Below are 25,903 nucleotides of genomic sequence, written 5' to 3' on the forward strand. Positions count from 1 at the left end.
GTGAATTTTATAGGAGATGGTAATTTATTAATGCTTTCCATCATGAGCTGAAAGAGTTCCGGCCCTCCCTTCCATAAGATGAATAAGTCATCTATGAAGCGGGTGTACCAAACAATATGTTGTGAAAAATCCTGTCTCTCAAAAAAGAATTGTTGTTCTTGTTGGAACATATATACGTTCGCATAAGAAGGGGCCACACTGGACCCCATTGCGCATCCCGATTTTTGAAGATAGTATTGTCCATTATACATTAAATAGTTTCTTACCAAAATGAGACGTAGTAATATTAAGAAAGTATCATGATCTAAACCTAATGGTGTATCCAATTGTTCAATAAAGCTTCGCATTGCCTGAAGACCTTCTGTGTGAGGAATAGAAGTATAGAGCGAGGAAACATCCATCGTACACATAATCACTGTATTATCCAAAACGGTGAAGTCTTCCAATTTCTTTAAAAATGTGGTGGTATCCTTCAAATAAGTCCGTTGTTTGATGACGTGCGGCTGCAACAATGCGTCCAAATATTCCGCTGTTGGTTGAAATAATGATCCCCTGGCAGAGATGATAGGTCTGCCAGGGGGATTGGATAAGCTTTTGTGCACCTTGGGGACCGTGTATAGAATAGGCACTACTGGGTGCTCCGGGTGTAGTGCTCTTTGTTCCTTCGCAGTTATGTGATTATTGTGATGGGCTTCCTCTAGTATGTTGTGCAATTCCTTGGAAAACTTTGCTGTTGGATCACCTGGTAATAATTCATATGTGTCCTTCTGCTTCAATTGTCTTTCTATTTCAGCCTTGTAGTCAGACATGTTTTGAATCACTATACCTCCCCCCTTGTCGGCGGGACGTATGGTAATGGTGTTGTCGTTTTTTAATGTAGTTAATGCCGCAAATTCCTGTTTATTGAGATTCGGATATACTTTAGCTGGTGTCGCTGTATATCTATGAACAGAGTCATTAAGAAGACGCGTGTATGTTTTTGTGGAGGAATTAGTAGATAAGGGGTCGAATTTAGATTTCAAATGTTTTCTGATGGCAGGATGGATTGTCTCCTGATTTGTCTGCATATTTTCTGAGTTCTGATAGTGTTCACGTAATCTCAATTTTCTGGACATCTTGTGTAAATCAGTTTGCCATTCAAAGGAGTTATGTTTGTTGGTGGGGACGAACGAGAGTCCTTTATTCAACAAATTTTCTTCAGTACTGGTTAATGGTCTGGTGGATAAGTTAAACACTAATTTTTCTTTTTGGATTTTGGCTTTGTGGATCCTCTCTGTTTGTCTCCCTCTTCGGGTAGATTTGTACTTATTTCGTCTCGCGCTCTTGTTCGTGCCCCTAAAGGGGGTCTCTGTGAAGTGTTCGGCTCATCAGAGTCCGCAACGACGAAGTCGCTATCGCTGTTGCTGGTATTCTGTTCTTTATTGGATCTATCACGTCGTTGGCGCCAAATAGGTCTATGGGAAAATTTGACAAAATTACCTTGTGGTTCTGCTCCTATGATCCATCTGTACACGCAATGCTCCTCATAATCGGCTTGTACTGTTGTTAATTTGGATCTTTTGAATTTTAATAGATCTTTTCTATAATTTTCTATTTGTTGGTTCAACTTAAGCCACCAAGAGGTGTTATTCGGTTCCTGTAATGTGGTCTCATATTTAATTCGAAGGTCCTCTATTTTTGTTCGTACTGTTTTTAACTCTTTCCCTGCTTCCTCAATGACAAGTAACATCAAGTCGAAACTGCATTTGTTCAATACTGAAATCCAGCGTCTGCAAAATTCTGGATTCATCCGTCCGATTGTGGGAATGTTCTTAACTCTAAATCCCCTTGGAATCAACTTTTGATGGAAATAATCTGATAACGTGGATCCGTGTAATAAATAATCGATTTCCCTCTTGCGCATCTTTAACAATTCATGGTATACTTCCTCCACTGTATCGTCTGCTTGTGATGTTATAATATTTTCCTCAAACAAGATTTTATTAGCTTCTGCTTCCGTGAAGCTAAGTGTATCTCCTTGTTGCAATGAAAAACCCATGAATATGGATACTTCTCTTGGTAATGATTCAGCCTGGTCCATACTGCCTGTATGTTCCTGTAACGCAGCTGATGTAGAATATTGGTAAAAGTACAAATGAAATTAAGTGCTGTTGGTGCCTGGATACTTGGAGTATACCAAATGGTGCTCCGGTTACACAATTTCCGAAAATCCGGCACTCGGTAGGGCTAGTGCAGCTGAGTGTGCTTGTGTGATTGTTTAACATGTAGTTATGAGGGTCCCGAACAAAACAAGTCCCAACACGGCACTACTAGTACAAAGTTATTGTATTAAAGGTAGTTAGTACATGTCAATACTTGCATCACATCTTCAACATGATAAACGGTGCATCCACAGCATAATGTGCAACGTGACGTTTCTGGATCAGCAGACCCCGTCCTCAAGCTGCTGTGGTCTGTGAGTAGCAAATGACTAATAAACAAGAAGAGAATGTGTCTACAACACTTACCTATATCCTCTACTGGCTGCGTATGTGCCAAACCCGGAGACCGGCCATGCTGCTTCGTCCGTCGGGTCTCACACCGATGACGTGAGCGTGATGCGTCAAGTAGTTGCTAAGCAACCTGGACGCTGTCTCCGGCTCCGGGATGTGGCTACTGGATAACAACAGTGGTGTAATGGCAGTGTGTATGGATGCGCTGGTTTATTTATGCCGCACTTTCCAGTTTCATATCCCTGCTCGATTAGTATATCGATTTATCATGACCCATGTATTGTGGTAGCTTCTATTTGGTTCTTATTTGGCATTTACAAAATATATTTCCTTTTCCTCCTGCCTTTATCCCGGCATTATGCCGTTATTCCCTTTATATATAGTGCTAAAAATAAGGCATCAGGAATTACCAGCGCATCCATACACACTCCCATTACACCCGACGGACGAAGCAGCGTGGCCGGTCTCCGGGTTTGGCACATACGCAGCCAGTAGAGGATATAGGTAAGTGTTGTAGACACATTCTCTTCTTGTTTATTAGTCATTTGCTACTCACAGACCACAGCAGCTTGAGGACGGGGTCTGCTGATCCCGAAACATCACGTTGCACATTATGCTGTGGATGCACCGTTTATCATGTTGAAGATGTGATGCAAGTATTGACATGTACTAACTACCTTTAATACAATAACTTTGTACTAGTAGTGCCGTGTTGGGACTTGTTTTGTTCGGGACCCTCATAACTACATGTTAAACAATCACACGAGCACACTCAGCTGCACTAGCCCTACCGAGTGCCGGATTTTCGGAAATTATATATATATATAATATATATGTGTGTGTGTGTGTATATATATATTCTCTGTATATTTACACACACCGATGTAGAGGAATCCTTATGGATATCTAATAAAATAGATCATATAACTGCTACTGCAGATATGAATGTAATTGATTTAAGTTTCTTGCCAGAGTGGGGATGCACAAAATCGTCCTATGTCAAAGTTAATCCTTACTGTCCTGGTCCAGTTTTGCCATTTTTTTTTCTATTAAAAGGCAACACCTAAGAAGGCAGTTAATTTATTATTTTACTACAGTGGTTACGGATGTGGGATGAAAATGTATATTTATATGGCAATTTGCTGTGAACAATTTTAAGATCTTTTTGTTCTTTTCTTATTAATCTAAACTATTCTAGGGGGTTAAGAAAAAGCATACCATACAGTTTTCACTGTTTTACAAAAAACCTCCATCAATTTATTTTAGTAGCTCCACTATAAAGTGGTTCAAGACAGGTGCCAATGCTGGTCATACCTGCAGCGGCACACAATAGGCCCTTCATGAAGGACCATGCAGACCTTAATCTGGCACTGCATACAGGTAACCATCTGCTATATACTGTACTGTAGATAGTTTACAAGACCCTTGTTTCAAAAGTGTCTTATTTGGATCCAAAATTTAATTATCTAAAATGTAATGTCAGTGTGGATTGCTAAAATAGGGAAGAAGTTATAAAATAATAGAAATGTGTGGGTCCGATTCTCAGAAAACCAACAACAACCGAATTAAACCGAATCTGAGTTCGGAATCACTTTGGGGTACTGAGTCAACCGTAGTCCCAGTTCAGATATTCCCACGGTTCGGAACTCGGATTTAAAAATCAAACTCGGTTTTTGGATTGCATGGTAACTGGTTAATGTGACGTCATTTTAGCTGTTTTTTTTAAAAATATTATTGTTTTTTTTTAAATACAGATCCAAAACCAAAGCGAAAACACGTGAGGGTGGTTTTGCAAAACCAAAACATGGGGGTCGGCGCCAGGGTCGGATTGGCCCACGGGCTACAGGGGAAACCCCCGGTGGGCCCCATGAGGGCCCACCCCCTTCTTTAGGGAACAGGTTCCAGACTGTGCACTTGAATTATACTGCACAGGACTATTGCGTATTTACTACGATACATTGCTGTTATTAATCTGGTACATTATCATGCATTCACTAGCAGTATTTACTATATAACTGTTTATATTTAAAAGGGCCCAGACCTATAAGTATGGGCCCCTATCACTGAATTCCCCTTCATGCCCCAGTCCGACACTGGTCGGTGCACATCTCTATAAAATAATATGATGTATATTGAAAATAATAGTAATTAAAAAAAAACAATACTGGTGTAGCAATACTAGAATGTACAAATCATAAATTTTGACGACATAATTAGAAACAAATAATAACATAGAGGTAGATTTTGGCATCTATAATGATGGACTGTATTTTAGCAATTGTATTTTGTCATGTGTGAGCTAAAAGGAAGTGGAGTAATGTTTGCTTGGTATCAGGATTTTTGTTTGGGCGCCTAATTTAAATTTATTTATTTACATTCTGTGAATTTATTTGTTTTAAGAATGCTGGGATGTTGCCTATACTGTATAGCGGTCACTGGGATGATATCTGTTTTATATGGAAGTCTCTGGGATGCTATCTGTGCTGTGTGGTGGTCACTGGGATGAATTTCTGTGTGGTATGGTGGTCACTGGAATACTGTGTGGCAGTCACTGGGATGCTGTCTGTTCTGCACGGTGGTCATGATGATGCTATCTGTGTTGTATTGCAGTTACTGGAATGCTGTCTGTAATTTATGGTGATCACTAAAATGCTGTCTGTGCTGTATGATGGTCACTGGTATACTGTCTGTGCTGTATGGCAGTCACTGGGATGCTGTCTGTACTGAATGTTGATTACTGGGATGTTGTCTGTGCTGTATGGCAGCCACTGCATACTGTCTGTGTTGCATGGGTGGCTGGTATGTTGTCTGTACATTATTATGGTCACTACGATACAGTCTGTACTGTATGGCAGTACCAAAGATGCAGTCTGTACTGTACAATAGACACATGAATGTTGTCTGTGCTGTATGGCGGCCATGAAAATGCTGTTTGTATTGTATGGTGGTCATATGCAAGCTCTCTGTATTGTTCTGTAGCTAGGGCTAATGGTATTCTAAGTCTGGCTAAATTTGTATTGTGGCCCTTCTACTTTTGATTCGGTTCTGCCTATATGACTTAACTTTGAGATTTTTTTTCCATGGCCAATTTCAGTTACCAATCCGCCCCTGCAAATTGTAGGTATCATTTTGTAAAATGTACTAGATAAAAGATAGCTGGAATCTGATTGGTTACTATAAGAAACACTCTTTTTCGCAGGATAAATTTGGCAGTATTTGGGTACAAAGGGGGAGATGTATTAATGGCAAAAATGCAGTAAAACCTCCGAAAATGCAGTTTTCGGGGGTTTTACCGCATTCCCCGTATGTATTAAGCAGCAGAATGTGCTGCATTCTGCTGCTTCGTGTTGCTAGCAGGGCTGTCTTAACAGCAATATGGGCCCTGGGCAAAGCAATGCACTGGGGCCCCTACCCACCCATTCACGGGGAAAAAATTGAAATGGTCAATAAAATTAAACCTTTAGATTTAGTAGCACTTTCAACAAAATCAGTTTAAATATAAAAAAAATATATACCTTTATTAAAGTAAATTAGTTCTAACAAATGTGATGTTCCCACCAATTAATTATATTGTAACTGCACACTATGGGGGAAAAGTATTGTGCAAAAGCATTCTTTGTTTTCCCTCTGTGTGTGTATTCAAGGATCACTGCGCATACGTACCAATTAAATTGCATGGAGATCCATGCAATTTCGGTAGGCTTTCCTGAGTGGTAACTGGGAGGGTGGCTAACAGACGGGGACGTGTTGGTGACTGGATCTAAAAGAGGCAGTTGCGCTTATTATAGGCAGGTGCAATATCTGTTGGCGAGTCCGTTGGTCCGCTGATAGTGCAATATTGTTTGCATATCTCCTGATTCACGTTGCTGCTGGTGGGTGTCTCAATAGATTGCCCATTGGCCGCGGCATTAAAATAAAGACGCAGTAGCAGCTGTGACAAAAGTCGCAGATGCTACTGTAACTGCGTCCATGTCTGAATCACCCCCCATATGCTATGCAGAACCATGCCCCCCAACCCCTTCTCTTTTCTAAATCTTGACTAACTGTCCCATTATTGATATTAGTTTTGAGCAGTGTTCTGTTCTCCTTCAGGGACAGGCTGGGCATTTGTAAAGGTAGGTGTGATATATATATATAATATATATATATATATATATACATACACACACATACAGTGGTCGAAGTGGAAATTTTGAAGTGGGGGTATGAAAATCACACACACATAGGCCCCCACAGGAAACACACAGAGTAGGCCCCCACAGGAAACACACACACAGTAGGCCCCCACAGGCAACACACACACATAGGCCCCCACAGGCAACACACACACATAGGCCCCCACAGGAAACACACATACAGTAGGCCCCCACAGGAAACACACACACACATATACAGTGGGCCCCCACATACAGTAGGCCCCCACAGGAAACACACACACACACACACACACACACACACACACACACACACACACACACACACACACACACACACACACACACACAAAGAGTAGGCCCCCACAGGAAACACACACATAGGCCCCCAGCCCCCCACAGGAAACACACACACACACACACATAGGCCCCCACAGGAAAAACACACACACACACACACACACACACACATACATACATACTTTAGGCCTCCACAGGAAACTGACAGTACCGTTGCCCAGTGCAATGTAGTCTGAAAGGCACAGCCAGCCTCCTCTGTCCACCCACGACATGCCTCTACAATGCCGTGGCATTATCTATTACTGACCGTGCTTCCTGCAGTGCTGTAGATCCGTTGCAGACGCTGTCACCAATCTCCTTCCCAGGGGCGTATCAGCAGTCGAGAGGAGAGGAGGGGGAGAGCAGGGACTGGAGTTCTGCCCACCCGCAACCCTGTGAGAGCCAGGAGCAGCATCAGTCAAGTGAGGAGGTCGGGAATCAGGAGGAGAAGCACAGAGGGAGCGGAGACGAGGTGGGGAGCAGGGACCGGAGTTCCATCCAGCAGCAACCTAGGAGCAGCAGCAGTCAAGGTGAGAGCAGCCGAACTTCAGATTGGATGCGGCGTTATACAGGGTAGGCGGGCAGCACTGCAGGGCTCTGGAGTGTGTGGCTGTGTGACTCCTGCAGTCATGCACTTGCAGTGTTCAAGCCACTCCCCCGCTGTACAGCCGCTGACTGTACTGACTACAAAAATAGCATAGACATACTTCTAACATACTTCTATCAGCAGTTCCAGGGCTGTCTGTGCAAATCGAAGGGGGGCGGAGGGTGGGAGGAGGGGGAGGTAGGCATCTGGTGGATCGAAACACAGTGAGTTAAAAAAAAAAAAGCACAAACTGGCCGCAGCTGCAGGGGGGCTGGCGGGCCCCTTGAAGCTTTGGGCCCTTGGGCAGCTGCCCAAAAAGCCCAATGGAAGAAACGGCCCTGGTTGCTAGGTAACGCCACCTTCAGGTGGCGTTACCCAATAGAAGCCTATGGGCTTCTTAACGCGACGCTCAGGGCCGGGAGGGATCCGATCGGATCCCTCCCATGAGCCCCCGCGAATCGCGGCCTTCTGCGCATGCGCAGAAGGACTTCTGGGTGTTCAACCCGGAAGTCCCTCTGCCCGGCAGCATCGCAAAAGACAGCTCTCATCGAGAGAGCTGTCCTTTGCGAAATCCTTGGTACATACTGCGGTATGTACGCGAAGTCAAGGGGGATGTACCGCATCGGCGATGTCGCCATTAATACATCTCCCCCAATAACTGGTAAAGATCATTTAATGAAAGGGGTGGTTCTATTGTGGCTTTGATATATTGTTAACACATTTATACAAAGCATCTGTTAAGATTTTTCCTCCTCAGTGCAAAACCAAAGTGTTGGAGATGAGATCCAGAATTATCACAGTAAAACATTACTGTTAGAACAAACATATTACGTTTACCATTTTTGATAATTGAATCTACAGAACGGAACAATCTCATTTCAGGAAATAGAGAATTTACTTGCTATGTATTTCCTGTGAATAGGTGTGGCCACAGCAAATCATCATTTCAAATATTACTGTGACATGATATGTTTGTGTGTGCAATATTATTAATATTATCTCCAAAAATGCAATTCTAACCCATAAAGATGATTTAGTTACAGTTCCTACAGATGTGATATGAATATATTACCTTAATTTCTGTGTGTACAGTATTGTATTGTTTAGCTAAATGTGGCAATGAGGCAGTTGTACAAGGAAGTAGGGGATGGTCAATAAGGTGCAGATAATTCATTTATAAATGCTAACACATAGATTAAGTAATGCATAGAAGGAAAAGGTTAAATGCTGTTTAAGATTATAATGTATTTATGCAAGGTCCGTCATACAGGGCAATAACTAGGGGTGTGCAAGCAGTGCCACCATCCAGGGAGCAGAGCTCTGGGGATGGCACTGTTGCTGCACCGCGGCACCTTTATTTGGCTTGCAGGGAGTCTACAACAGCAACCTGCATCCCCTAGAGCTCCAGGAAGTGCCCTTCTTTCTGCTGCCGGCAGCCTGGTCCCCCCCCCCGCGTGATGTCATGATGTCACATGCTCAGGGGACGGGTCCAGCACAGGGGAGAAAATTGCACTACTCCAGCGCTGACATCATATGACCTACGCGACCAGAATATATGACCCTATGTCTCAGAATATAGGGCCTGATTCAGCAGCAGACACAATGCCAATAATTTCACAAATCGAGCAATTGTTTGCTATTGCGCATGTGCGAATGCTGCACTGTGCACACGCAGCTACTACATTGCGATTATGCTCTCACATAAACTTCACTGGCAAAGTGAGTGTCAGGTGGTCAGCGTTTGGGGGTGGTAATGGGGGGCTGGTTAGGCAAATGCAGGCGTGTCTGAATGTTTAACTGACGTTTCCTGGGTGTGCATAAATTAGCCATTGCGATCGCTTTCGCAGCATGAGAGCGATCTGCGTGTCAGGAGAGCTGCAGTGTTTGCGGCTGGTCAGGCTTGCCCTAAATGCTGCGTGACTGCCCGATGTGCCTCGATGTTACTGATGTTTACGCAGGTGCGTGACATTGGACGGATATGAGAAGGCAGCAGTGGACGTGCCTATGCTCAGGTAAGCTTTGGAAGCATTAGCATATTTTCGCAGCTGCAATCTGTGCGGAATCGCAACTGCGTTGCATTAGCATCTGCTGCTGAATCAGGCCCATAGATCTACATATCTAACATTCTCTAATTCTCACACTCTATTTAATATTCTCTTATAGCAGTGTTACCCAACTCCCGTCCTCAGGAACCTTTAACAGTACTTGTTTTACAGATTTCCTCAGTATCACAAGTGAAATCACTAGCACCACCTGTGGATCTTTTAAAAAGTGGTCAAGACCATCGCGACCATCGGGCTTGCGACGAGACCCTTGTGGTAGGATCTAGTGGCCGCAAGCCCCAGAGAGCTTCTGGCTCAAATAGAGCCGGAAGCTCTCTCACTGGTGATGTCAGTGGGGCCGCCCACAAACGGCAGGCGTTCGCATGGGAACGCCTCCGTTTGTGAAGCCACCCCCCCACCATGCCTACAAAATGGGGCGAGCTGTCGATCAACATCGACAGCTGCCCCTTTTGTAGTGAGTTCCGGAGCGAGCGCTTTTTGTGCTCGCTCTGGGGCTCGCGCACGTCGCGCGTGCGCACTGGGCCACCATCAACCCGCTTGCGAGCGAGTCTGAATCAGGCCCAGTGTTCACAGAAAACTCCCACCGTTACCCTCACCCCTCTCCCCAAAAATGAACTCAAAGATCTTTCAGGATGTGGAAGAGTTTAATTCACACCCACCCAGGAGCTACAATACCTTTAGATTCAGAGAGGCCTACAACATACCACATGATGCAATATACGTGGCCTAGCTTGAGACCTCCTACCCAATTCTAGATATTTGATCATCATTTTGGGGTATCTCCCATACAGACCTCTATTTGCCTTAAATGTAGGTAACACATTATTACCCTATAAAAGTTCCTTTACTTTTTTGGCAACCTAACTAGAACTGAGATGTCTGTTATGCCATTCATCAAAATGATGTGACTACACATGGCCCATGTGTCCTAGGCCTAAATGCCTCTATTCCTTATGTGCACAGGTGGAGTGAAGATGGCCGGGATTCAGACCGCCAGTGGAGAATATATAGATTCCTCATGGGAGCTAAGAGTCTACGTTGAGGAATTCGGGGAGGAAGCTGACCCAGTAACCCTCCGAGTAACCGGGGACACTCACATTGGAGGCGTCATGTTGCAATTGGTGGATAAAATAGGTAATGTTAAACTTTACCTACTGTACAACCCATCACATCACCATTTCTTCAGCCCTCTGTTACCAGCGTCATCTATAAGCATCATAGATCCACATTTCTGCTATCCGTTTAGGGTAATCAGTTTGTCCCAGGCCTGCCCTGTGGTTAGTGACTTCCTCCTACTCCTATCAGGGCCTGACACTTTCAGAGACAAAAATAACCTAAGGGATAGAAAAAGAGGAAGATCCCTTCACAAGACCCTAACAAGCAGTGACAAGTTGAGTGGACTTAGTGACTCAACTGAGGTGACTATTTGCATTGAAGCCACAGGGAACCATACATAGATTACAGAACTTTACAGTAATTGTCACTGAACCTTGGTTGTATTAACACCACAATCTGTAATTAACAAAAATAGCTTATGTTTTATGCATTTAAAAATAGAGCGTAATATTATGTAATGAATGCTATAAATTACAGTATTTACCTCTGATACTGAATTGAGGAGTGGGCAGATTTCCTGTGTCTCTGTACGGGCCTTGCACTGCAGCCAGTTATTTTTGCTGCTTTTCCTTACCCCAAATGGCTGAATTTGGTTAGTCAGCATTATCAGCTAAATTATGATAACAATGCTGTCTATTTTTTGGCATTTGCCCAAGAAATGGAAATATATCCAATTTGGCCAAATCTGAAAGATCTGGCTGTTTAGTGCCTGGAACGAACGAGTAGATCCTACTGGACAAAGTTAACTTGGGTAGATGGTGACCGCTGTGATATGCAGCTAATTTGGTCTATAGCACTAGAGCTCTTCTCTACACCACGGGGGCTTTGTGTACAGGGGTAAAGATAAATTAATATGTAAATAATATTGATTTTTATAGGTGGACTACTGGTCCCAGCAAGCCTGCCAGGGCATGATAACATTTATAGAACCACAAATGCCAGCATGCCCGGGCATCAAGGGCATACTGGTACCTATAGTCCATCTGTAAAAAAAAATAAAGACAGGACACACACACACACCATACAGAAAGTATTTTAATTTTTAAGCATATCATTGCCCTATTTACACCATTGTGTCTACTGAAGAATCCAAATGCCCCCTTACCTCAAGCCTACACCACCCTAACTTCCCTTCTCTCACCTGATCACTTGCCTCACGTCTGTCTCCCTTTTCTCACTGGGGTATCTTGCCAGGTGTTGCCATAGCTCACCTGTTACACAAGAGTTTCCCAAACTCTGCCAATACAGTCCAAGTTTTAAGTATATCCATGCTTGAGCACATGTATTTGTGTGATGACATGAACAATCCAATTAGAAGCGAAAACATGAAGTCACCCAATCTCTAACACTCAATTTCAGGGTATAGATAGCCAAGAAATTAAAACATCACTGTAAGATATGGAAAAACCTGTAAGGGGTAAATTTTACTAAGAATCGAGTTTAGTCGAGTAAGCATTCTCGTGAGAGTTTGGTCATGTTTTTGCAAATCGTAAATTTACTAACACCAGACTCGGGAGAGAAGTCTCGTTTGCTACAGGAACAGTTGGGAGAGTTAGCTTCGACACTTCAATTCACCATCGGCCAAACTCGAAAGTGTTTTCCCTAGTTAAGAAAGGAATCGGGAATATACCGGTACCAAAAAAACTAGTTTAACAACACTCACGAGAATTGACAAAACTGTTCTCAAAATTCGGGAAAACAATTCACCTGCCTGTGAGATGCGAGTGATGCAGAAACATACAAAGATCAATGTGATTTGTGCATCTTCTGTCTATAATTAGCCCAAAACTGGTCGAATATTTAAAAAAAAAAAAATATAATGGTGTGTGGTGCACCCCCCAAAGCATAACCAGTCCCGGGCTCCTGAGTCAGTCCTGGTTCAAAAAACATGGGGGACAAAACGTGTAGGGTTCCCCCATACTTTATAAACCAGCACTCGGCTCTGTGAGCCAGTCCTAGTATTAAAAATACTGGGAAAATTGCGTGGGGGCTGGGTCCCCACCTCCCCGGGGACCCAGCACCTGGGCTGACTAGCTTGGGGTGTTAATGCTTTGGTTGGGGTGACCCACTGAAAGGGTTCGCTGGCTGTGGCATTACATCTCCCCTGGGGAACCAGCCTGGGCTGACTAGCTTGGGGTGTTAATGCTTTGGTTGGGGTGACCCGCTGAAAGGATTCACTGGCTGTGGCATTACACCCCAGCTAGTTTGAGTCCGGTGGTGGTTATAAAAATACAGGGACACCTAGGCAATTTTTTCCCCATATTTTTAAAACCAGGTCTGGCTCACAGCCCAGTGCTGGTTTATAAATTATGAGGGAACCCTACATGTTTTGTCCCCCATATTTTTAGAACCAGGACTGGCTCAGAAGCTCGGGGCTGGCTATGCTTTGGTGGGGGGGGACCCAATGCCATTTATTTTCTTTTTATCCCTTTTTAATACAGAATACACACATGCAGCCTGCACGTATCTCACAGATTGTGAAGGCTGCATGTTTGGGTGTGTTTGCCTGCGGTCAGACACAGGGAACTCGCCAGAGAGAACTCAACCTCATTCACCATCGGAAAACTTGATTCAGCTAACACTCGATTCTTTGTATATTTGAGATGTGTATTTTACAAAACTCTCCAGAGTCTTGGCAAAACTTAAAGTTATTGTTCTCAAGCAAACTCGATTCTTAGTAAATTCACCCCTAAGCGTTTAGTTAAGTTATGGAGAAAAGGCAGATTGTCATCACCCACCTCCCCTGCTCATGGAAACAGAAAAAGTTAACATGTTACTCATTTGTACTCCTGCAGCCTGCCTGACTCACAAATCTATAGAAATACATGGCTACTTAAGATATGGAACCACAAATAACCAATATGTGCTGAACACAAATAACACTAAATCTAATTTGCTTGTAATAAGTGGTTGTGGACGAAAGTTAGAGACTTAGGGCTTTATTCAGAGGCGGCCTCGATGTTTGTCCAGTGCGCATGCGCATGAGGGAGCCGGCTCCTTCGTGTGCATGCGTGAGACCCGCTACGACCGACAGCTCCAGTTGATGTTGATTGACAGCTCGCCCCGTTTGGAAGGCGGGCCGGGGGGTGGCAGCCCAAACGGAGGCGTTCCCATGGGAACGCCTGCCATTTGGGGGAGGCCCCACTGACATCACTAGTGATGTCAGTGGAGAGCTTCCGGCTCTGACAGAGCCAGAAGCTCTCCGGGGCTCCGGGGACAAGTGAGACCCTACCCTAGGGTTTCGTCGTAAGCCCCGATGGTTGCGATGGTCTAAGACCATCGCGACCATCACCCTAGCGGTCGTTAGAGCTGTGGGTGTAAACCCACAGCCTAACGACCGAAACAGAGGCGGCCGGTCAGGATGCAAGCGGCCGCCCAGTTTCTGAGCGACCGCTTGCATCCTCCGACCGCCTCTGAATGAGGGCCTTAGGGTGGTATCCAATTAGCCCTGAACATTGTTCGGGTGCTTAATGATCCCCACGATTGGGATTTTTTGCTGATTATCCCCGTTTCACCAATGGTTTTTCCACCTTATCCTATTATTTCGAACAAAATAATAAGATATATCTCATGAAAACAAATAGGGTCCGCGATAATTTTGCAGACCTATGTGTTTTAGCCTTTTTTGGGGTGAAAAAACGGCACTTATCATGGATTCTTTTTCGGGGCACATCCGGTCCCGAATAATATCCACGATAACTGTCGGCGTTGGATAATAAGATAGCCCAATCGCGATCAATTAGCAGTGCTACTTTAGAGCTGCTAATTGGATACTGCCCTTAGGGGCCTATTCATCATCACTTAATTTCTAAAAAAGCAAGTGAAAATGAACATATGTGTTCATATCTCCATGGGAAGGAGTCCCGGGTTGTGAAGAGGGATCCTGTCAGATCCCTCCGCCCCTGTCCGGCTCCTTCCGCCGGATGTCGGGGCTCTTGTGTGTAAGCGTGACCTGTAGGTCACGCATGCGCACTAGTGTCACTGCTCTGGAAGAAGCAGTGAAAAGCAGTGAAGCCGCTCGCGGGGACAGCTGATTTTCGGATCAGCGGTCTCCGCACCGGAGCAATGTTGAATTGCTTCAGCGTCCTTGGCGAGTTAGAATGTTAATTATTGGACCCCGATAATTAACATCATGAATAGACCCCCATATAACTTCAACTTTAGAAAGACTTTGATTATAAGTATATAACAGCAAAAACACACTCCCATGGTAGCTATACTTTACCTAAATCTGTGTTGCATCATAAATTATACAAAATATGATAAAACATTTAAAATAAATTACACATGAGAAAGTACAAAGAACACAGGGAATGGTTGTATTTTATATAATACTAGCACTGGAGCAATTTCATCTTGCCACAGCCTCCTACATCTCATAGTAACCTGAACCATGTCACCACAGTCCCCTGCATCTCACCACAACCCCCTGCGTCTCACTCCTGTCCTCTGCTTCTCATCAGTGTCACCACAAACCCCAATGCTGTTGCCCCTGGTATGTGCTTGGAAGGGCATGAGGATCATGGATGAGAGATTTGTATTGCAGCTACCATAAGCATTATCAGCGGCTGGGGCACCTGTGCATATTTCCGCAGCCTGCTTGCGCACCCCTCCCCAGCTGCCAAACATGGCGATGAGCAATGTCCTCTTTTCACAATGTACCCTGTATTTCCTGGGCTTCCTGTTGAGCTTCCTCGCTGTGGTGCCCCTGTCTGAGAACAGTGCTGGCTTCCATGGGAGGTGCCTCCAATTCACCGAGGGCGCCTGGCTAAGCCAGAACATCACACTGGAGAGGAAGCACAGCAAGGTGTCCTTGTCTCTGCCTTGTAGGAAACCAGGAAGGCCAGCTGGTTCTCCGCCAGGTTACCTTTTTTCTATATAGAGCTCCTTGTTCCTTACATATACATGTGTGATTCTCTGTCCGGTGTCAGGAAGTCTATTGTCTTCTCCTTCACTTGCAGGAATGTCCAAGGACTGGTCAGACCATGCTTTATGGTGGAAGCAGAAACGCCTGTGGCTACTGAAGACTAACTGGACCTTGGATAAATATGGAGTCCTGGCAGATGCCCTTCTACACTTCATGCCACAACACAAACCGGTCATTTTATCTCTACCAAACCAGTGCTCATTTAGGATCAGAGTTTGCTTTTCCAGCACCACGTTTAGTGCTTGCACTGAGGTCTGTAAGGTTCTGGGTAAGTGTTCTACAATCCATCATTATAAGTCCTCAAGCAATAATAAGCTGTATAGAGGTTATCAGGCATGCATCATGTTAATCTCACCCCCTCTTCTTAAGGTATCAGACACCCAGAGGAGCTTTCTTTCCTGAAGGCACCTGATGAACAAGAAAAAAAGAAAAAGAAGGCAAAAGATCCAGTGACTCAAGAAATCTTTGACTTTACTTCCTTCCAGCCTTCATCTGGTAATGCATTAACAAAATAATATGTGGCTATCTGGCAAATATCTTGGTCCTCAAACACACCTAGAAAAAGACCCCATCCATACCCCAAATCTACACAACTGCACCCGTGTTTCCTCCTCCTTGTGCATGAATGCAATCACAGGCATTACACCAAAGTTTTAGCAGGCCACAGCACTGCACAGGTGGACAGCATGTCCCAAGCCTGCTTGTAATGCAGGAGGCTGGACTGCTGAGCAGCCATAAAACTCTATGCTATGTCAGAATGGCTAATAGCAGCTAATAAAGCTCCCTGTATCTACTTTCTACTGCTGCTGCCCCTTTTATTTCTCTCCAGTTCTTTTGTCTGCCCCCTATGGCTTGCATGTCTTGCTTCTTCTAGCAGCTCCCCAAATGTCTCTTTTGCAATATCGTCTAACTAATGTACTAATGTAGCAGGAGGCATCTGTAGGCTAAAGACACCTCCTGTCAGCATCTGCGATCCGAGTGGTGCGCCCGTTAACGCAGCCTCAGATCACCATCGCGTCTATTGGTAATCGCTCTTCTGAGTACTGAAGCTGAAGCTTACTCAGAAAGTGCAACGTACCTGCTCAGCCGGGGTCAGGAAGTCTGCGCCAGAAGACGCAGACCCCGGCCCAGACACTCCGCCTCCAAACGGGGCGCTTGCATACGAGGACGCAGGATACATTCTGCATACATAACGAATCCTGCACATGCACAGACCCCCAACAATCGGAAATGTGCGCAAACCATCGGGTTCTAGCATACATCTCTGAATCAGGTCCTGTCTCTTTATGGATATCACATAATTATAAGATCATTCTGACATTCTCTCTTTGTCACCCCCTCCCCATCTCTCTCTTCCCATTCCTCTTTCCCCTATTGTTTCCCATTTCTCTCACCACAGCCACTACAGGACAGATCTTCCTAGGGGGAATTCCTTCACATTTTACTGTCAGTCCCGAGGGGCAGCAGTGTTACAGAGCTCTGTCCATCAGCCGGACTGGACTGACCCCTGAGGACATACAGAAAAGATACAAACCAACTTCAGTGATTAACAAAACACCAGTGCATGCCAGGTATGGACTGTACAAATGTCTGTCAGCCTTCCATTTCATATTAACATGACTTTGCTTATTATTTCCTGGGAAATCTATGCTTTTATTGTTAGAGGTGGTAATAAAGACTAGGAACTGTAATAGTAAGGCAAATAAGACAGACATCACCATTTTCACTTTTAATTCATATGTTCATTATTCTATATCTTCACCAAATTTATTTTAAATGTAAACTGAACCTACTGAAATAATGCTATTGGACACACATAGCCAGTTAGTGCAGTATGATTTCTGTAGAAAGTCAGGGCTGCATACAAAAATCTGCGATCTGGGGCGAGATTGGACTGCGAGGGGGCGCACCTAATAGGACTGAGCCCTATATGTGGAACCAATCCTATGCATCACTGTCTATCCCCTGCCAGTCCTTACATGTTCTTACTTTCCCTTATACAGGTGGCTGAACTCCTCCAAGTCTCTCATGCAGCAGGGAGTGAATGAAGGAGACAGACTGTGGCTGCAATTTAAATATTACACTTTCCATGACTTAGATCCAAAGGTGAGAGACAATGGGAAATATACTATTACAGGCATGCTGTCATGGAGAGCAAAGTAGATAGAATGTTGGGAAAGTGACATAATATATATAAATATATTCCCTCAGATAGATGCTGTACGTATTAACCTGCTCTTTGAGCAGGCGCGGTGGGCGGTGCTATTAGAAGAAACGGAGTGTACAGAAGAAGAGATGATGACGTTTGGTGCTCTCCAGGTACATCACATAGAGCATTTCGTAGCTACACACTGTGCTGGAAACATTACAGCACTCCATGAGCAGTAGAAACTGCGGAAGTCATTTAAGATTATTTACTGCAAATTGCTTTGGCTACTATTCTACATCTACTTCCGCTATTTTGAGATTTATTTTTAACAGTTATTTATATAGAGCACACATATTATGTAACACTTTACGGATAATATTTTGTCATTCACATCAGTCCCTGTGTTAGTGCAGCTTACAAACTATGGGCCTGATTCAGAGTTGTATGAAAATCCAATGGTTAACATACAACTCTGATGGTGGGTGCACTGCGCATGCACTGGAGCCACAGTACACATGTGCTACGATGCTCTGGTCTCAGTGTTGGGGAAGCTGCTGTTTGGGGGTATAGAGGCTGTCCTTTTCAAAAAATGAGGGCGTGTCAGCCCCATTTTCTGAGCATGACGAGGCCAGTGTCTGTGGCAGTTTAGGCGGCCATTCTGAGTAAGCTTGGGCTTAGGTTTACTCAGATGCAGGCCCGCCAAGAGCCGCGGCGGGCCCCGGTATTAGGGGGCGTGGCCTAATCGTGGGAGGCGTGGCCACGCCCCCTTGCCAAGACCCCCCAAAAAAGAATGAAGAATTGCAGTGCCGCAAAGCGGCATTGCGCGCTTGGGGAGAGGGGGCGCTCTGAGCCCCCTCAGCCCGGCGCAAAGCCAGGGGGGGCGCGATCAGTGTGATCGCTCCCCCGCACAGGCATAGGAGACTGCTGTGGCTGCTGCTCAGCAGCCACGAGCAGTCTCCAACTGCAGCTCAGCACATGCTGTGTGCTGGGCTGCTGTGACGGGGGGGGGAGTGGCGCCGGACCCGGGCCCCTCAGTAAGCTCGGGCCCGGGTAATCTGTACCCACTCCCCCCCCCTCTCGGCACCCCTGCTCAGATGGCCGATGGCTGCCCAATGGTGATCCGATGCTGCGTCTTCGGACACAGCCCTCGGATCTGCAATGCAACACTGGCTGATTACTGATTACCCAGGCCATGGCTTGTTGGAGGGGCTCGGTGCTGTCCCACGTCCGACGCCACCCCCCCCCCACTTTCCTCTTGCCTGTCAGCAGCCCAGCACAGCTGCAGTGGGAGCGCAGGGAGACTGCTGCCTCTGAGCAGCAGCAGCAGTCTCCTCTTCTCTGCCTGTGGGTGGGAGCAATCACACTGATCTCGCCCCCCTGGATTTGCGTCAGGCTGAGGGGCTCACATCACCCCCCTCCCCAGTGCACAGCGCCATGCAAATACTTTAAGCCACACCCCTCAATAGTAATGGAGACAGCTTTCTTCAACCCTGGATACATCTATATAAGTTTGGCCGGTGTGCTTGAATGCCATTGCAGGGGCATGCATAAATTAGTCATTCCGATGCCATATGCAGCTTGGGCTTTCACTGCGTGCGATGAAGTTAGAAATTCCTGAGTAAGGTCAGACCGTGTGCAAGTGTGCGTGAGGTTGCAATGGTACTCGATGTTACCGATAGTTTCACAGTATTGCTAAGTATTACGGATGTGTGTAAAGTAAAGTGGCGTCCTTATATTAGGCTGCAACGGCATTGCAATTGCAATCATTATCATATCTTCGCAGTGAGACTGCGTGCGTAATCGCTACTGCGATTGCAATTGCGATCCTTACTGAAACAGGCCCTAAGGCCGCACCTTAAGTAAAAAGTACACTTGGAAAAAGTTTGCTGAAATACACATTAAACTTAAAACACGATATAAGTGCAATATTACATACTGGTTTATATAGACTTTGAAATAAGTGGCATATGTGGCCTAATAGGCCTCAAATGTCAGATTTAATGAATCTCGCTGCCCTGAAGCCCATCTATTGCTTCACAAATTATTATGGTGCTTTTCCAACAATTTTCAACTCACTGACTATTGCATATGGTGATTTCTATAACATTAGTGATATCTGGAGGATGAGTCGTGTCAAGAAAAAATTGAAAAAGGCGCAATTCTTGCAAGTTTGCTGCAAATCTCATTCTATGATATACAGTGACTTGAAACCAGCGGGAATATGTGGGAAGCTCACCAATTATGCACAATTGCAACCTTTTACATTATCCCCAAAATGGTTCTCCCCAATATATTAACTGGAATGTAACACATTGATTAGCGTTACCATCTCCAGGTCAGTGACTGACACATGGATGGTCCTATGGATGCCCTTGGTATAGAATCTTCTCTCTGACTTTTTGAGTATTATTATTATAATTTATTTATATAGCGCCACAAGGGTCCGTAGCACCTTATAACATACTTAAATAAGCAGTATGAGCAGAAACAAGCAATAAAGGGACTTACAGTACAGAACATTGCAGGACATGTACATTGCTGCATCAGCAGACTTAATATCTAAATAAGCAGCAGGGCGGCAGAACCCAAGGGTTAGGCTGCGTTGTAGGGGGGGAGATGATGGTATAAGTGAGGGAAGAATAAGCACATGAGAAAAGTGGGTCCTGATCGCTTACAGTCTAAAGGGGAGGGGCAGACAGGGGACAGACAGTTACACAGAGCGGAGAGACAGTGAGAAAGGAGCATGTATTGGAGGGTTAGGATGAGAGCTGTAAGGCTTTGAAGTGGGTCTTGAAAGCTCATTTGAAGTTTTGTAGAGAGGTGAAGAGTCTGATAGGAAGAGGGAGAGAGTTCGGAGATAAGGAGCAGAATGGAGGTGGGAGTGGGAAGAAGTAATCAGGTGGGAAATGAGGTGGCATTTATTTGTAAAACAAAGTAGGTAGGCAGAAGTGTGAAGGGAGATGAGGTCAGATATGTAAATAGGACAGGAATGGGTGAGGAGTTTGTAAGTGAGTGTAAGGAGTAGAAAGAAAGGTGGTAAGGCGACTGTAGACAATCCATTCAAGGATTTTGGAGACAAAGTGGAGGAGAGATGGTGCTTTACTTAAAGAGTGCCAAGATCAAGGGTGGGTATTTTTATGAATGGGGGAGACAAGGGAATGCTGGAATGTAGAGGGGACAGTTCCTGATGAGAAGGAGAGATTGCAGAGATGGGCAAGATAGGAACATGCAACAGAAGAAAGGCAGCGGAGGAGGCGGGAGGGGATAGAGTCACGGGGAGAACTGGAGTAGGGCCATGACGTCATCTTCAAATTCTACGGAGAAAGAAGTCAGAGTTGGTAAAAATGGATGGGAAGAGACAGGATGGGATGGGATGATGAAGGACTAATGGGATGTGTTGTCTTGACGTTTGGATTCAATATTAGATATGAAGTGGGTGGCGAAGTCAAGGGCAAGAGAGAGGAGGGGAGGCGAGAAGGTGGGGGAGAGGAGGTAGTTGATAGTTGAGAAGAGACGAGACGATGGGGGTTGGAGGACTTGGAGGATATAAAAGGAGGAAGTCTGCATTGGAATGCGATTTCCCCCAATGTTGCTCAGTGGATCGTGAACACTAGCATAAATCACTCACTTTGGTACATCACTGAAGTCGCTAACATAATTGCCAACATTGAAAACAATTTCCAGGAATAACTCTCTGGTGTAGTAATGGTTGTACACAGGGGTTCAAGGAAATTATGGAAGCAGCAGTAAGATGGCCATTAGTAGCAGTAATGCCAAGTAAAATGTCCATTTATAATAGACAGCAATGCAAAATAAGATATGTATTATGGACCTCATTCAGACCCTCTCGCAAGCGCCTATGCGCTCGCAAGCGGGTCAATGGTGAGGCCCTGCGCACGCGCAGCGGCCGCATTGTGCACGCGCTAGCCCCGGAGCGAGTGACAAATTCACTCGCTCCGGGGCTCACTACAAAAGGGGTGGCTGTCGACGTTGATCGACAGCTCGCCCCGTTTTGTAGGTGGGGAGGGGGGGTGGCCGGACAAACAGAGTCCTTCCTGAAGGAACACCTGACATTTGTAGGTGAGTATGAAATCTTTTTTTGCAGGGCCAGTCATTACGGATTCTACTGGAGAAGAGGACAGAAGCATCTGGTATAGGTAAGTATGTGTGAATGGGTAGGTGGATGTAATAAAGCTTTACTAATCACGGTGTGTGTGTTTTGTCTTTATTTAACTATTTATTTTATATTGGGGGTACAGGTGCCGCCCATCTGCTGGCACTTGTAGTTCCACAAGTGCCAAAGCGCAGGCATGCTGGCACCTGTAGTCCCACTGTAAAATACAATAGATTTCTTAAATTTCCCCACTTTATTAACCCCGTACCCAACGCTCCAGGGGTGCGGGGAAGAGCACCGGGCTTCAGACCAAGCCTGGGGTTAAGGGAGAGGGAGGACCCCTTTTTGGGGGGTCCCCACCTCCCCTGAGATCCCTGGCTTGGTCTGACCGGCTTGGGCTGATAATGCTTTGGCCCCGTAGCCCCGGTGAAAGGGTCTCCGGGCTGTGGCATTACAGCCCGCCCGTTTTGGGTCTGGTGCTGGTTTTAAATATAGGGGGGACCCTACGCAATTTTTCCCCCTAAATTTAAAACCAGGACTGGCCCTGCAGCCTGGTGTTGGTTTCTAAATTACGGTGGAACCCTACACATTTTGTTCCCCGTAATTTTAGAAACCAGGACAGGCTGGCAAGCCTGGGGCTGGTTAAGCTTTAAGGGGGAGCCCTGTTATTTAAAAAAAAAACTTTTAACCCTTTTTTTACAGATACAACACAAGCAGCTTACACATATCTCACTGATATGTGCAGGCTGCTTGCTCGGGAGAGTTTTGCAGAGAGAAGACACTGCAATCTCGGGTGAGTCATCTCCTGCAAAACCTGCTACTTGGGGGAGAAATCTCCTGCAAAACCTGCTACTCGGGGGAGAAATCTCGTTCTGCTTCACCATCGACCATCTCACTCTCAGCTAAACTCACTTCTTTGCAAATTTGAGAGTCTCAGGAGCTGCAAATCTCCCGAGTTTAGGTGAAGCTAATCGAGTTGAAAGAAAAACAAACTCTCCCAGACTTGATTCTTAGTAAATTTACCCCTAGGCCCTCGTGCCCAGCATGTATGCACTGCTTTCTAGCAATTTGGCATCCTGAGGAAATTGTATCTGCCCACTGCCCATAAATGTGGTCAGCATGGATGATGCCTTGCTCAAGTTGATTTGCCAAATACACATTGAGCATTCAACTTGGTAAAAAATGTTGCACTGTCAGTTCCACGGTTTTTAGAGGGTGGCGCATTCTCATGAGAGCCTTGTTTAAAAGGACTGGATCAATGCAAATGCGCATGGATCTATTCTTTCTTCATAGCAACCACCATGGCTGGCACACATTGGGTGGTTTTCCTTACTGGGACAATTACTCCAAGTGCCGTCGTGCGAATCTCAGGTATAACTTATTCATGGCTACAGATGTTCCTCTGGGAGCACAAACTGTAGGCATTACGATTTGTCTATACACAAGCGGCATGTGCCTGGTAGCTCTCTGGTCGTGCTACAATCAAAGAGGTCAGCAAATTCTTTGATTTCTGGGACATCCTGTGGAATGGCATGTACATCAGTTCCAAGTGTGATCAATCCCAATTTTATACTGTCCAGCACACCGAGAAAAGGCTTCTTGTCACTGCCCGCGATGTGGATTTAGCAGACAAATTGTAGAACCACCATAGACAATACAGTTCACCATGTGAGCCTGGTCTACATGGACACTGGCATAGGTAGTATGGAGGAGGCATTTTGACATGACGTTACACTTGACACCAGTGTCAATTTTAATTCTGATGGCATTGTGGGTCTCTGCCAGTAATGGTGGTAAATACTTCACCTTTCTCAATTCTTGTCAGACTTAGAGGGTGTGTGGCTGCCCGATGTGTGTCAATGTTTCCGATGTTTAAGCTGTCACACTTTGTCAGAGGGATATGAGAAGGCAGTAGTGGGCGTCCTTATACTTGGGTAAGCTTTGGAAGGCACTACCATATTTTAGCAGCTGTGATCCGTGGGAGATCTCAATTATGATTGCATTAGAGTAAGTCTCTGAATCAGGTCCAAATTCCCACTTCTTAGCCAGTAACCTGAGACTGGCACTGGCAGTGTAAGATTGTGTGTTTTCAGTGCTGTATTAAAATTATATCTGCCCATAAAGACATTTTTTACTGGCTGCAATATTTTATAACACATTTTTATCAGAACCTTTGGATCCTTATTACTGTCCCTTTTGGAGTAGACAAAAGTATTCACTTTGGGCCTGATTCAGCAAGGAACACAGTTGCTAATACGCAATTGGCCGATTGTTGCATACTGCGCATGCATATGGATAGCAGTGAGCGTGCGCGAACCAGCCTCTGCAATTGGGACTGTGATCGCAGTATCTACGCAGACCCATCGCAGAGTGATTGACAGGAAGTGCCATTTGTGGGTGGTGACAGGGGGGTGGTCGGGGAAATGCAGGCGTGCTAGTGCGTTTGAATGCCGTTGCAGGGACTTGCATTAATTATCCACTGCGCTGCCCTACGCAGCCTGAGGTCTCTTAGCGTGCGTGGAAGTTAGCAATTTCTGAGTAAGGTCAGGGCTTGTGCAAGTTTATGTGAGGCAGCGATGGTGTTCGATTGTATGTTCAGTCCTGCTAAACATTACAGATGTGTGTAAGGTAAAGTGGGCGTCCTTACTTAGTGCAGAAGTGGGATTGTAATCATAATGAATTAGCATACTATCGCAGTTCAACTGCGTGCATAATCGCTATTACATTCGCAGTTGCATTCTGTTGTGAATCAGGCTATTTGTCCCCAGCATCAGCACCAGCAATCTGTAACAAAGAGTGCACTCGTACCTTTTTAGACTTGTCTAACAGTTCAGCATAGCAGCATATACACCATTCACTCCAGTACTTGAGCCACATGTCGGCAAAGTTGTAATCAAATACCTATGGTCTTATGTGGTGGAGCCGCTGAGCCATCACAGCCAACCTTCTGACACCATGTAGGGTCATCTGAGTATCAGCAAATCGGCAGGTCACCGAGGCGCTGATGAAGCTTGTCTTTTACTACCAAACTTCATACCAACTTGGCAGCTGGAGGGCATCCGGGGCATATAATTGGTTGTCCTGACATAATGTTCTCCAGCCAGAGGCATACATCTACAGTTGTCGTGTTTGTTGTATATTTATTTATATTATGTTAAAGTAAGAAATGGCCAATGTGCAGAGCAAGCACATGTGGACTTTATTACTCTCTGTATATGTATTGTTTATCTTAGAAGTTCATGAAATGCAGATATTATTGGCGGTATTGAGTTTCCTGCTGCTGCAGCTGGGTGATATGTGTCTGTTGTTATGTGGCCTTTGTGGTCTGTAACTCTTGGTTGTGGGAGAGCACTGTTACAATAAATATCAAACTAGACAATATAGAGAATAATATAGACAAGCGCTTCATCTTTCAACAATATTCACGTCTGATCCAGAATTGAACAGTTAAAATAGAGTGCAATATGTAGGCTTCCAATTAGCGCAAGAGGTGAATAGCGAAAAGCACTACATAAAATATGTCAAATTCAGTGTTAAAAACATTATAACATTAAGTGGTAAGTGACCAGAAAAAAATAAAGATTGGATCACTATCTATATCTAAGATTTCAGTCCTTCGGATGTTTTGCAATGAGCATGGAGCTTACAAGTTAATACAGAAGCATTTGTATACAATGTAGCAGCTTCTGATGGGGTATACAATCGGGAAACCGCCTGCCTTAATACCGGCAGCCGGCTTCCCGACTGTCATATCCCGGCGAGGGTGAAATGCCGGGCGTCTATATGTAGAGGCCTGACATCTCCCCAATGCTGGGAGACAGGCGCCCGGCATCCCGATCGAAGGGATGCCGGGCGCCACGAGTGGTGGGGGGGGTGGTGGTTAGGTTTAGGGCACCCGGGGGGGATTCAAGGTTAGGCACCCCCCCCGGGAGGGTTAAGGTAAGGCTGGAGGAGGGAGGGTTA

The 25,903-nt window shown here is 45.2% G+C and overlaps 1 protein-coding gene across 2 annotated transcripts in view; it reads left to right on the forward strand.

The window, feature by feature from the left end:
- Positions 1-25,903, forward strand: part of FERMT3 (FERM domain containing kindlin 3) — a 96,404-nt gene that overhangs the window by 18,147 nt on the left and 52,354 nt on the right. Inside the window, exons 1-7 of one of the 2 annotated variants that reach the window (XM_088480068.1) lie at positions 7,437-7,515; positions 10,598-10,768; positions 15,712-15,945; positions 16,047-16,172; positions 17,077-17,248; positions 17,681-17,783; positions 17,889-17,996. In XM_088480068.1, coding sequence (XP_088336194.1) covers positions 10,609-10,768; positions 15,712-15,945; positions 16,047-16,172; positions 17,077-17,248; positions 17,681-17,783; positions 17,889-17,996 — 903 coding nt within the window. In that variant the 5' untranslated portion in view covers positions 7,437-7,515; positions 10,598-10,608. Of the gene's footprint in view, positions 1-7,436; positions 7,516-10,597; positions 10,769-15,711; positions 15,946-16,046; positions 16,173-17,076; positions 17,249-17,680; positions 17,784-17,888; positions 17,997-25,903 lie in introns of those variants that run through there. The other variant, XM_088480069.1, reaches the window with a different exon arrangement.

The sequence above is a fragment of the Taudactylus pleione genome, unplaced genomic scaffold (assembly GCF_031769625.1).
Source record: "Taudactylus pleione unplaced genomic scaffold, aTauple2 ptg000250l, whole genome shotgun sequence".
In the NCBI taxonomy this organism is placed as follows: Eukaryota; Metazoa; Chordata; class Amphibia; order Anura; family Myobatrachidae; genus Taudactylus; species Taudactylus pleione.